This window comes from Theropithecus gelada, chromosome 5 (genome assembly GCF_003255815.1).
Source record: "Theropithecus gelada isolate Dixy chromosome 5, Tgel_1.0, whole genome shotgun sequence".
NCBI lineage: Eukaryota > Metazoa > Chordata > Mammalia > Primates > Cercopithecidae > Theropithecus > Theropithecus gelada.
The window spans coordinates 36377701-36391452 of NC_037672.1; the positions used below are offsets into that span (position 1 = coordinate 36377701).

Below are 13752 nucleotides of genomic sequence, written 5' to 3' on the forward strand. Positions count from 1 at the left end.
AAACTTCTGTTTTACATGTGGATTGCCGCCTGCCCTTAAAATAATGCCTGTATTCTCTATAAAGGTGACTCTGTACATCTGTTGCTGGGGTTCCAACTAGCTAGTGCAGTTAACCCAGCATAATTATTTTAAAGCTCTTTTTCTCCACCCCTGGAACATTGATAAGTTTGTACTTATCTGACCACACATTTTCTTACCTTCATACCACCTATAAGCAACTACTTGTGCATTTTTTCCTCCCTTCTGGCCTCTGTCCTTCCAATCAAGAAATACTTCATTCTTCTATCTATCCAGCTATACCTCTCAGCATTTTTTTCTATTCTGTGTATGTATGTATCAGTGTGCCATATATATGTGTTTCTCTATAAACTGTATTTCTATAGTGATACTTTATGTATTGCCAAGTGCTTTACATTTCAGAGTGCTTTCACCCTCACCTGTTTGACTCTCATGATGCACCAGAGGAGGTATGTGGCCAGATAAATATGCAAGGGAACAGTTTTATCTCTGTTAACAAATATGAAAGCTGAAACTCAGAGAGACAAAACAATCTGCTTACGTCACTCCTAATGCCTTGCCTTCTACTAACCTCAAAATATTCTTTCTTTATCTGCAGATTAGATTAAGTATTTGTACCCATGAATGTATCCCTTTGTTGATATATCCTATTTCAGAGACTCATATTTGTAATACGTGAAACACAGGCTTACTGTATACACATTGTGGGAAATTGATTTTTTTTTGCCCATAGACAAATGCCAGTAAATATCAAATTATTATCGACCATCAGAACCATCATGGATATCTGGATAATTGAATGTTTTGGAATGAAAAATGCTTAATGTGCTAGATATATCTGCTAACATTCATTCTTGGCAACCCTGCATACAAGCGTGTATCTGTAATAACTGAGAAATGAACAGTTTTCCAAAAATATTACCCTCATGTCTGTTGGTGCCAAAAATATGACCTTTTTTAAAGACCTTATCTAGATTACCTTTAATATGGACCTTATTTTAACAGGGAATGTTTTAATCACTTGTCATTATTATTTTGCAATTTATTATCATTTTCCCATCTCCCCCTGTATTAGAGTTCTCCAGAGCAACAAAGTCAATCGAATATATGTAGATGATTTATTATAAGGCATTGGCTCATGCAACTGTGGAGTCTGACAAGCCCCACAACCTGCCATCTGCAGACTGGAGACCTAGGGAAGCTGGTGGTATAAATTCCGGTCCAACTGCAAAAGCCAAAGAAACAGCAGTGCCAATGGAATAAGTCCCAGTCCAAGAGCAGAAGATCAATATCTCAGCTCAACAGTCAGGCAGAGAGAACAAATTTGCCTTTACTCTGTCTTTTGGTTCTCTTCAGGCCCTCAATGGATTGGATGATACATACGCAGTTGGGGAGGGCCATCTGCTTTACTCAGTCTACCAATTCAAGTGCTAATCTCATCCAGAAACAACATCACATACCCAACCAGAAATCATGTTAAGTGAAATATCTGGGCATCCTGTGGTCCAGTCATGTCGACACACAGAATTAACCATCACATCCCCATTTCTGCATTTCCTCTTTCTACTTGTGACATGAGAAACTTAAAGTTTGAGTAATTGAGTTGTAATTTACTTCTAAATAAAGTATCCTATGTTTGTGTTACAAATTTAAATAGATATATAGGTGCTTCTTGACTTCCAAATCATTGAGAAAATAATGTTAAGTTGTGAATAAGGTGTTACTGGCTCTTTGGCGGGGTTCAGGTGGTCTCACTCCACAGTAGAGTCCTTAACACTGACCATGAGCTCCAGGGAAGACATCACAACCACCATTGTTCTCCCACCCAAAAGAATAAATCAGGTAGAAAGAATACCAACACCCAGGGCTATAACACCGAACATGCCATAGCCCTTGTGCACAGTGCCCCCTGGAGTTGTGCAGTGCACAGCCTGCACATTCATACATGGTAGCCCTGCCAAGGGTACTGGCTACAAGAGGTATCACAATCAAATGAGCTGCTCTAAGATACTCTCAGAAGGGGAAGTAGTACAAGAACTTGATGAAGTAGAAACAATGGGGATATTGAATTTAAAGCCCCATATTCAAATGCTGGTACTACCATGTCTTCTGGGAAACATGGCCTTGGGCAAGCCTGCTGAGGTCTGGGAGCCTTGGTGTCTCTCCCTACTTCACAGATGCTTGAGTGTCAAATGAGATCATATATGAAGGAAAATTATGCATAAAATCATAAAATTTTATTGTAATAAATAGAAGCTTATAGAAAGAGAGAAATAGGCCCACCTGCCTTGCTCCGGTGACTGGGTTGTGGGAATAGGGCATTTAAAGAGTATGTGCTTCAGCTTGTTATAGCACCAGTTTGTGGAGGAGGATGAGTGAAGATCTCTTTTCCTTTACAGCTCTCCCATGAGGAATGGCTCATAAGCAGCAGTCCAGGGAGCAGCTGCCTCATGCCCAGCAAAGCATGGCATCCATAACCCCAAATACTCTATCCTCACCTGTCTTTCCTGACATCCCACCACAGAGTAACGTCAAGGACACACTGAGTTCATCAACACCTTCAAGAATACTTATTCCTGTATTCTGTTTGGTACAATACAAACTGCATGCCGTAGACTCAGACCCCAAAGATTCTCAGTTGCAAGCTCAGGCAGAGCTAACTGCACATGATGAGCAGAGTGGAGAGAAATCAATATTTGCCCAATGGAAAAGAAAAAAAAATCAATTGAGAAGAGGGAAAATGTTATCTCTAAGCCTTTGAAAGCAGTGGCTTAGATGTAGCTATAGCAGCATGTAAAGAAGGAAAATGAGATTTTAAGAAGTAGAGAGTCTTTTTACATTTAAGTTCCTAGTTCTAAAGAGCTCAATAGTTCAGAAAGTATTTTTAATTGTGGTGAAATTCATACAACATAAAATTAACCATTTTAAAGTGAACAATTCAGTGGCATTTACTACATTTACAGTGTTGTACAAACACCACCTTTATCCAGTTCCAAAACATCAGGAAGTGTTTGTTAAGTCTGAGAAATTTTTCTTAGATTTTTTCAGCCTTTTAGACTTAACTCCCCAGATTATATTTGAGTGTTGTATTGTTGCTTTCTGCCTACCTGATATTATGTGTCTTCAGTGTTTAAGAATAGGCCAATTTAAATGTGTTTCCACATTTGGTAAGGTGGATGGGAGAGAGGTGACTATAGATTTCTACAGACAGGCAAAATCCCATATGTTTATTTTCACATATGTATTGACAGAATGTTTAAACTATTCAATAAAAAATAGAAAATTATTTCAGTCATATGCATTTCTTCTGTCTAGGGTCATAGGCAGATGGATCAATAGTGTAACTCATAAAAATGGACTTCAATGCAAAATTGAATGTAGTCTCTCATCTCTGCACCAAGTTTTTCCTTACAAACTTGCAAAGTTGGTTTAACTAAGCAAAAGCAAGATTTTTGAGAATTGGGGTCAGAAGGGTGTGGAAAATCTGTTTCTCTTTCAGTGACTGGAATGAATACTCTATTGCCAGTGAACAGAGAAGGATGCCTTCTTGTTCATAGCTGCTATGGCTGCCCTAAAGTCATTCATGGATACTGCCCATGGCTGCAGAGCTAAGGAATAGTCTAATTGGGAAACAAAACAGTGGAATCCATCTTGCTGCCTAGAGTTTAACTGCTAGCCTCTTGAACTTGGTCTTCCATCTCCACCTCTGCTCTAGTCCATTGACCATATGAGCTGGACTTTGCAACTGAGTAGGACTGCCCCCTTTTGTAAATTGACTCTGGTCCTGGTAAAATATTTGTGTGTTGCCTTATTTGTAAATATTTGTGTGTTATTTTAGAACTGTAACTACACACACCACACACACACACACAAACCAAAAATATCTTACTGAAAAATGTGGAAGCAAAATTCACTTTTGCTGTTTGTCAAATAGCAAGATAAGATTGAGGTAGAATCCTGTCTTAGACTCCTAAAAATTAACTGATTCATGATTTATGAGCATTCCACCTAAAGGAAGAATCAATAGTGAGAAGGAAAAGAGTAAGGGAGAACAATCCAATAAGTAACTTGAAGCCTGTAGCACATTATTACTTTTCTGAAGTTCTATATTACCACTTTATATATAGTAGGCACTCAATATATATTTGTTATTTGAATGGGATTAGGATATTTTTTCTTCTTTAGTAATCTTTAAGGAACATTTTGCCTTACTGTATTTATTACATAATTACAGTATTTGGTGCCAGGTGCTTAACTGAAAGAAATGATTATTTTTAAATAGCCCTTGATTTTTGAAATGATCTAATGTGGTCCAGGCTCTGCCCCTTCAGTACTTGCTAACCATTCCTCATGAGACCACATTTGCACTGCCCATAGCAATGGCTCTCAAATTCTGAATTCCTTTGGAACCTCATTTTAAAATGCAGTTTCCTTGGAATCTTCACTCACAATGTTCTTTCCATCTGAGAATGGACCTAGCAACCTACATTTTAGCAAGTACCCTGGGTGATCCAGATGTAGATGATCTGTGAAGCATATTTTAGAAACCGATCCATAGATTTGACTGAACCCTAGTCTCTGGGACCAGCCTTGTTTAGAGCAGAAAGAAGTTGAAGAACCAACAGTACATTGCTGTGCAATCATGATGGTGCTGTCCAGGGACAAGATCTTGTTTCTGTACTCTCTATTTTGTCCTCTTCCCTGCCTCATGCCCAAAACCCAGCTGGTCTTGCCTTGGATTGTAGTAACTAGTCCATGATATTCCAAGACTGAATTGGCTACTAGATGGAGTGTTTTCAATTACTAAATCCAATATTTAATGTGCTGTCTGTCTACCTGGTCCTCCACAAATGACCAAACTCCATCTGTATACTTTTTTGAATTCTACCAATGTCTACTGCTTAGACATTCTCTTATTCCCTATTTCGCCCATGTGGGTCTGTTTGATGGCACATCCCAGCATTAAAACCTCATTCTTAGTGGCATACAGCCCCAACTAAGAGTGCTGATTGTCCAGAATTAGGCAAGATAATGGGATAATCACCAGGTTGGTTACCCTAAAAAAGATAATGTTCCTCTGTATGTGTGGTAAAATGAAAGACCATGCCAATTTGTTTAGCATAAGAGATTTTGGAAGAGGGAACCATTAGAGAAGTTTGGGAAACAACTTGAGATACATCATTTTTGTTATATAAACCTGTTATCAAGATTGGCCCAATGTAGATTAAATAGAAGTGCTCTTAATTGGCCTTCAGGCGAATACAGTGGGTTGGGATTAGCACACCCTCTGTAGAACCCTCATATATCATGCTGAAATAATGGATACCAATAATGTGGCATCCCTCCATTCTAGCCCCTTCCAAAGGGACTTTTGCAGCCAAAAAGAACTGCTAGATTAGATCTACTTCCTTTCTGGTCATTGAGGCTAGTACTGAGGAGGCTTGAGCTTGAGGCAGTGAATTCAGGTGCTCACAGTCACCTTACTAAACCACTTATATGAGATGGCTTATGTGCTAAGGAGAGAGAGAGGACATGGTCCAACCAGAGATATGTTTATACAGTACCTGCTTAAGGAATACGGCTGAAATGAGTATTGCTCACAAAACTGGTACCTTCCCAAATTGTTACTCCACCTATTGAGAGCTGAACTATTTTACTTGACTACAGAGAGAAGCTTCAGAGAAGAGCAAAACAAACTTTAATGATTTCTTTCTCTGTCTTGGTTCATTCATTTAGTCAACAACTGTGTGTTTTAATCCCTTCTATAGCTAGGAATAAACAGCTCTGGCCTCTCCCTCAGAGAGCTTACTAGTGTGTTGTAGAGTTTAGGTCATGAATTTATGTGGACACAGATCTACCAAGGACTTCTCCTACTCTTTCAGCTGCCTGTATCTGATGAAAAGGACACTGTGAATACTGGATAGGCAGGAGAAGTAGTCAGAAGTGCCCCCTAGGGAAACCAAACCGGAAATTCACTTTCCAGTGGATAAACACAGCTTGATGTTTATGCTAAAATGTTAATCAACAAGAGGAAAGAACAAAAGTGCCCCCAGATTGAACAGAAAGTGTCTCATGGATACAATAAAGCAGACAAATTACTTTGGTAGGCTTATGTAAGAGGTCCTTTGTGTTCCCTCATTTCTACTAGGTAAGATGAAGATTAATTGAAATGCCAAGTGCTATCTAAGCTAATAGTTTTATTAGCTTAAACTGGAAGTTCAGCCACCTGGAGGACTTGCTAAAACATAGATTGCTCAGCTCTGTAACCACAGTTTATTTTTTAGTAGCTCTGGGATGGGGCTTGAGAATTCACATGTTCCCAGGTGTTGCGGATGCTGCTGGTTCCAAGTCCACGCTGTGAGAACCACTGGCTTAAGCAGACAGTTTCAACAACCTTGAAAGTGTTGCTCCACAAAGCAAATCGGCAGTACTACTAATTTCTTTTAAAGATGGAGTCTCGCTATGTTGCCCAGGCTGGAGTGCAGTGGCACGATCTCGGCTCACTGCAACTTCTGCCTTCCAGATTGAAGCGATTCTCCTGCCTCAGCCTCCCTAGTAGCTGAGATTACTAGTACGCACCCGGCTAGTTTTTGTATTTTTAGTAGAGACAGGGTTTAACCATTTTGGCCAGGCTGATCTCAAACTCCTGACCTGAGGTGATCCTCCCGCCTTGGCCTCCCAAAGTGCTGGGATCACAAGTGTGAGCCACCATGCCCGGCCTACACCACTAAATTTAAAATGTTTAAATACCTGCTGTTTTTCTCACTACAAAATAATATATATGTATACCAAAAAAAGGTTTTTAATAAAAAATAATAAACTTATTTAATGACCTATGTAAATTTGAAACCACCCAAAGATAGCCATTAATAACCTTGCTTTGGCTCTTTCCCTAAGCGGCCTGAGGTAATCTGTGAAAATGGTTCGCTATTCACTTAACCCGGAGAACCCCACGAAATCATGCAAATCAAGAGGTTCCAATCTTCGTGTTCACTTTAAGAACACTCGTGAAACTGCCCAGGCCATCAAGGGTATGCATATTCGAAAATCCACAAAGTATCTGAAAGATGTCACTTTACAGAAACAGTGCGTACCATTCCGACGTTACAATGGTGGAGTTGGCAGGTGTGCCCAGGCCAAGCAGTGGGGCTGGACACAAGGTCGGTAGCCCAAAAAGAGTGCTGAATTTTTGCCGCATATGCTTAAAAATGCAGAGAGTAATGCTGAACTTAAGGGTTTAGATGTAGATTCTCTGGTCATCGAGCATATCCAAGTGAACAAAGCACCTAAGATGCGCCGACGGACCTACAGAGCTCATGGTCGGATTAACCCATACATGAGCTCTCCCTGCCACATTGAGATGATCCTTACTGAAAAGGAACAGATTGTTCCTAAACCAGAAGAGGAGGTTGCCCAGAAGAAAAAGATATCCCAGAAGAAACTGAAGAAACAAAAACTTATGGCACGGGAGTAAATTCAGCATTAAAATAAATGTAATTAAAAGGGAAAAAAAAACCTTGCTTTGCATTTTTATAAAATGTTTCTTATGTATGTTTGTGTATGCATATATACGTGATATTCTCTCTAACATATGTACATAATATTCTCTCTCTTCTCTATATATATAAATATCAAAATCACTAGAATCATCTTTTATTTTTTTGAGACAGAGTCTCATTCTGTTTACCAGACTGGAATGCAGTGGTGCATTCTTGGCTCACTGCAACCTTCTTCTCCCGGGTTCAAGCGATTCTTGGGCCTCAGCCTCCGAAGTAGCTGAGATTACAGTCACATGCCACCACGCCTGGCTAATTTTTGTATTTTTCAGTAGAGACAGGGTTTCATCATGTTGGACAGGCTGGTCTCGAGCTCCCGGCTTCAAGGATCCACCCGCCTCAGCCTCCCAAAGTACTGGGATTACAAGCGAGAGCCATCACACTCAGCCTGGAATCATCTTATGAATACCATTCTATAACTTACACTTTTCATTTAATACGTATTTGTAAACATCTTTCTAAGTCAATATACTTGTATGATACAATTTAGTACATCTTTTGAATGAACATTTAGGTTATTAGGCAATTCTTTCAAAGAAACCAATTCACCATAAGTATTTTTGGAAGTATTTGCATCCTTAATTATTTCCTAAAGGCAAATTCTCAGAAGAAAAAAATGCAAAGTAAAAAGTTATATGGATTTTTAGGGCTCTAAATACATATTGCCTGATTAGGCTTCTAATGCTAGACCATTTTACACACCCATCAGCACTCTATGGTTATTTTCTCACACCTTGACATAAGGCTGAGTACATATTTGTTCATTGTTTTTCTGTGAGAGGTTTCTTTTGCCAATTTAATAGAGAGAAAATGCTCTCTTGTTTACATTTTGAATTTTTTTTTTTTAGTTACCAATGGGGTTACTAGTAGTATCACATTCAGTGATGTCATACTTCTTTTCATTGTAGGGGTGTGAATCTGAAACTTAGGATTATGCTATCAATTCTTGACAAAGCAGTTATTTGGTTTGAGGCTTTACAGTAATGTTTGACATTTTTAAGGTCTAGCACATCATTTTTCTTTGATATGAACAAACAAATCTCAGAGTAGATCAGCTTTTGTTGTATTACGTAAACTTTGAGAAAGTAAATTGGCTGCAAAAATTCTTTATTTTGAATTGATCTGATGTGATTGTGATATGGAGTCTCATTTCTCAGTCTATGAATAATTTGTTGTAATATAATTGATCTAATTTTACTTAGGAAATCAACTATCCACTGTGACCAAAAGAGAAAACTGATGGAGCAATGTATTTTGTTATCTATTGATTAATATTTATTCAGTGACCATGTGATGTGAATACTAAAATGAACTTTCTTAGTGATACACTAAATTGAACTTTCTTGTTGATACACAGGGACTATTGGGTGAAAAATATGGGAATATCCGAATCCCTGGAGAAGTTGAAGCCTCAGAGTTTGAAATGATTTTGGATGCCGCCATAGAGGCAAAGCTGGAGACCAAGTTGCTGGAGGAGTGGTACTGTCGAGATGAGAACTCGGTGCCAGCAGCCTATTACCTCAGACCCAAGACAGAAATGCTGAAAAGCAATAGAAATGCAGTAAGCTGCTTTTCCCGCCAGCCTATGGATCTGTCCATTACTACATTATTACCGTTTACGTCATCCAGGGGTGGTTCTGCACAGAAAAGACAGAAAGTTACTCTGCCCTAGGCCCCAAGTTTTCTTTTTTTTTTGTTTTCTTTTTTTTTTTTTTGCGACGGAGTCTCGCTCTGTCGCCCAGGCTGGAGTGCAGTGGCCGGATCTCAGCTCACTGCAAGCTCCGCCTCCCGGGTTTACGCCATTCTCCTGCCTCAGCCTCCCGAGTAGCTGGGACTACAGGCGCCCGCCACCTCGCCGGCTAGTTTTTTGTATTTTTTTAGCAGAGACGGGGTTTCACCGTGTTAGCCAGCATGGTCTCGATCTCCTGACCTCATGATCTGCCTGTCTCGGCCTCCCAATGTGCTGGGATTACAGGCTTGAGCCACCGCGCCCGGCCCAAGTTTTCCTTTTAAAACTAAATCCACACTGATCCTTAGGGAAACACAAATGAAAGCCACAATGCCAAGTCACTTTACACCTGTTAGGATGGCCATCAAAGAGTCAAAAGATAGTAGGCGTTGGAGAGGATGTGAAGAAAAAGGAATCCTGGTACATTGTTGGTGAGACTGTACATTGGGGCAGCCTCTGTGGGAAACAGTATAGCCGTTCCTCAAAAAATTAAAAATAGGACTACCCACTTCTGGGTATATATCCAAAGGCAATAAAATCACTGTCTTGAAGATATGTCCGTACTCCCAGGTTCATTGCAGAATTGTTCACAATAGCCAAGATATGGAAACAGTCTAAGTGTCTGTCAGCAAATGAAAAGATAAAGACAATGTAGAAGGAAATTAAGGAACATTTATATACACACATACTGTGATATTATTCAGTCTTTTTAAAAGAAAACAATCCTACCATTTACAGCAACATGGATGAACCTGGAGGACATTATGCTAAGTGAATTAAGCCAGGCCCAGAAAGACAAATACCGTATGATCTCACTTATATGTGGAATCTAAAAATGTTGAGTTCATGGTAACAGAGGTAGAAGTGTGTTTACAAAGGTCTGGGATTTAGAGGAAATGGAGAGATGTTGGTCAAAGGGCACAAACTTTCATAGTGACTATAGTTAATTATAAACCTGAAATTGACTGACAGAGTAGATCTCAAGTGTTCTTACCACCCACCAAAACAAAGGTAATTATGTGAGGTGGTGGATTTGTTAGTTAACTTGATTGTGGTAACCATTTCGCAGTATATACATGTATCAAAACATCACATTGTGCACCTTTAAAAATTGAATGAAAAAAAACTAAATCCAAAACTAAGAAACTATAAATTGTCACTCACCTTTCCATTTAGCATCTCTAACTTTCCTTCTAGTCTAATTTTCCTTCTTCCTGAAGTATATCCTTTATAAGTTCCATCAAAGAAGGTTTACTAATGATACTGATTTTTACTTATTAATATTGGTATTATTAAATAATTAATAATTTAATGAAATAATTGGTCATTAATTCTTAATTTTAATTGGTTAAATTTCCATTAATGAAGCTCCCTTTGTTTACTTATCTGAAAAGTTACTGTTTTGCCCACTTTTCTATACTGTGTCCATTTATTCTGATTGGTATATGTCATGCTTCCTGTATCTGTGAATTCATATAGTCTCTTAATTCTAGAAAATTCTCAGTCATCATCTCATCAAACAATGCCTCTCCTCTATTCCCTCTGCTCTTTCTTTGTGCTCCTTAATTATGTTTGCCTTCGGCCATCTCAGTCTGTCCTCTACGGCTTCTAATTCTCTTTCACATAATCAATGAAAAGGGATCATTTCACATGATCAGTTAGGTTTACCCCAATATTCCCACCCAGAGAAACAATATTCTTACAGATAATTACTTTGAATAATACATGTGAGGGTGAAGAAGAAAAAAATTAAGAAAATTGATCATGCGAAACTGATCATAATCATATCATCATAATCACGATCAGTTTCACATAATCAATTTTCTTATCTCTGTGCTGCTTTCCAGAAGATAACTTCAGATTATTTTTCCAGTTCACCGATTTTTTCTTCAGCTGTGTTCACTCTGTCTGTACATTGAGTTTTCAAGTTTGACAGTTACAGTTTTTAATTTTGTGAAAGGTTCATGTGTGCATTTGTTTTCTGTGGGAGGAAGGCCTTTGTAAAATCTACCTAGCTATGATTTATAGTCTCTTTTTAAATTTTAACTTAATATTTTTTCTTTAACATTTTAAACAGTCCATTTATATTCATGCATCTTATGGAGAGTGATGGAGTGATTCATGCTTGAGCATGATGGAAACATTGTTATCTACTTTCCAACTTGGCTCCCAAGTTTATGATATGTCCCTTAAAAGCAAATGAAAGAGGAAGAGAGGAAGGGTGAACCTGTTCACTGAGTAGAATATTTAGGGAGACTGCAAAGAAGGTATAGATACCCAACCCTCTGCCAAAGAGAATGTCCTTGATTCAGTCAGCACCCAGGCAGTTCCAAGAGGACAGCTGTGGGTTACCCACAGTTCTCCACTTCGGGATCTGTGTATTTGTCATTCTGGTATCCAACATAACACATTTTCTCTGTACAATAGGAAATTAGATCAGAATCCTTGATTTTTCTTCTTTGCCCTCACACGTATTATTCAAAGTAATTATCTGTAACAATATTGTTTCTCTGGGTGGGAATATTGGGGTAAACCCAAACCATTTCCCAGTTAAAGATGCCACGAGTAAATATAGATAGCAAAGAACCTGATACCCCAGGAAACCAGTTTATACCATGATCTAGGGGATTTTCTCATATGTTACTATTTAATTTGCTTTAATTGTTTCTTCATTTATTTTTATGATCCACTGGGGAAATTGAGATTATTCCTAAAACCCCATATGATATTTCTGCATAAATTATTATTGAATAAATGAATGTATCAATAAGATTATCATCAAGACTATGTAAATGTTACTTTATTGGTAGGCATTCCTCCCATTTTATCTCCTAGTGGACCATCAAAACAAATGAAGCTAAAATAAATAAAGACAATTAGATATAACGTAAGAGCACCTCCCCTTTAACTTTCTCTCCCCTTTCAAGGACACCAGAGATTATTTTCTTATGGCATTTGTATCAAAACTCAAATGCGAAAAGCATGGTATATAAGAAAATCCAATAAACACACCCTATTTGGGTGACACCCTTGTGTAATTTGGTCAAGTTCGCATGCAACATGGAAATAATTTCTAACTTTCAGAGACATCAAGGGGATTAAATTAGACACTGTCTGTAAAGCACCTATCATAGTATTGGCACATAGTGGGCCTTCAAATAATATAAATTTTCTTGTTCTTAAATATTATTATTTTTTGATGATTGTAAGACTAATTTCTCCCTTTTACATCTCTATAGATGCAGCCTTCTGCCAATGCTGAAAATGAGAAGACATGGCAAGAGGTATCAGATGAGATCAAGAAGATATTTAAGGCTGCTGTAAAGCTGTTACACGAAAAGGGTAAAATGAAACACAGCCAGGCTAGGAGGTACCTGTTCTCAGGTAATTTTCCCACACATTCAGTAAAATAAGAAATAGATCATTAATAGGTACATCAACTGCTTCCCTTTAATGCCCTGCAAATTTAATCTCATTTACTGCCTGATGAAATTTAATTTTTTAAATGTTCCTATGTTCTGGAGAAGCAAATGTTCTTTTGTTTTAATTCATAGAAAAGTCTTTCCTTAACTCGAAGTCTTCTCTAGAAAATGTGATTTTAAAAGAAGCCAGAGGTGGCCCCGGATATAACTGACCACATTCTGCCATGACTTCTCCGTTGAGCTGTTCATTCATCATTCACCCGCTTATCCAGCAAATATTAATGAACCTGTTGGGTTCCTATGTGCCAAGCACTGGGGAGACAACGCTGAGTAAAAAGACAGGGTCTCAGGCCTCCTGCAACTTATTTTTTTAGAGGGAGGAAAATATTCATAAGTGATAGCCAAGTAATCAAATAAATGAACAAGATCATATCAAAAGTGATTGATAAGTATTGTGAATAAAATAAAGCAGTCATAGGATAATAGTGACTGATAAAGGATGTGGGGGTCCAGATTTAGATAAGGTGGGCAAAAAGGAGTTGACTTTGGACCTGAATTACAGAAGAAAATCAGAGCTGACAGTGTCCTATGTAGCTAAGGTAGAGAATTCCCAGCAAAGGGAGCAACAGATTCAAGACCTCTGAGACAGGAATGTGCTTAGTTAATTCCAGGAGCAGGAAAAAGAAAAGGTAGCTTTGCTGCTTGTTTGTTTATTTGTTTGTTTGTTTGAACTTTTACAAGGAGGGAGAGATGAGGATAGAACTTGAGCACAGGCCATAATGGGAACCTTATGTTTTATTCTGGGTGAGATGGAGCCATTGGATGGTGTGACACAGGGATTTGGTAGGCTCAAATTTAACGTTAAAATAAAAACCTACCCAGTTATTCAGGTATATTTCAGTCTATACCGTACCATGCATTCTGTGTACAGAGGCTCACCTGTTGGCCTTTCTCAAACATGGAAAGGAAGCTTTATCATTAGAAGTTGCTCAGGAAACTACAGAACTGAAGGAATATGTCAGTCATA

The 13752-nt window shown here is 38.4% G+C and overlaps 1 protein-coding gene and 1 pseudogene across 2 annotated transcripts in view; both read left to right on the forward strand.

The window, feature by feature from the left end:
• The window catches only part of NWD2 (NACHT and WD repeat domain containing 2), a 199729-nt gene that overhangs the window by 171447 nt on the left and 14530 nt on the right, over window positions 1–13752 (forward strand). The window contains exons 4-5 of the mRNA XM_025385583.1: window positions 8932–9135; window positions 12543–12687. Coding sequence (XP_025241368.1) covers window positions 8932–9135; window positions 12543–12687 — 349 coding nt within the window. The remainder of the gene's footprint in view (window positions 1–8931; window positions 9136–12542; window positions 12688–13752) is intronic.
• On the forward strand, window positions 6905–7533 carry LOC112624701 (annotated as a pseudogene). Its single transcript, XR_003119462.1, has one exon. The product of XR_003119462.1 is annotated as a 60S ribosomal protein L17 pseudogene (transcript).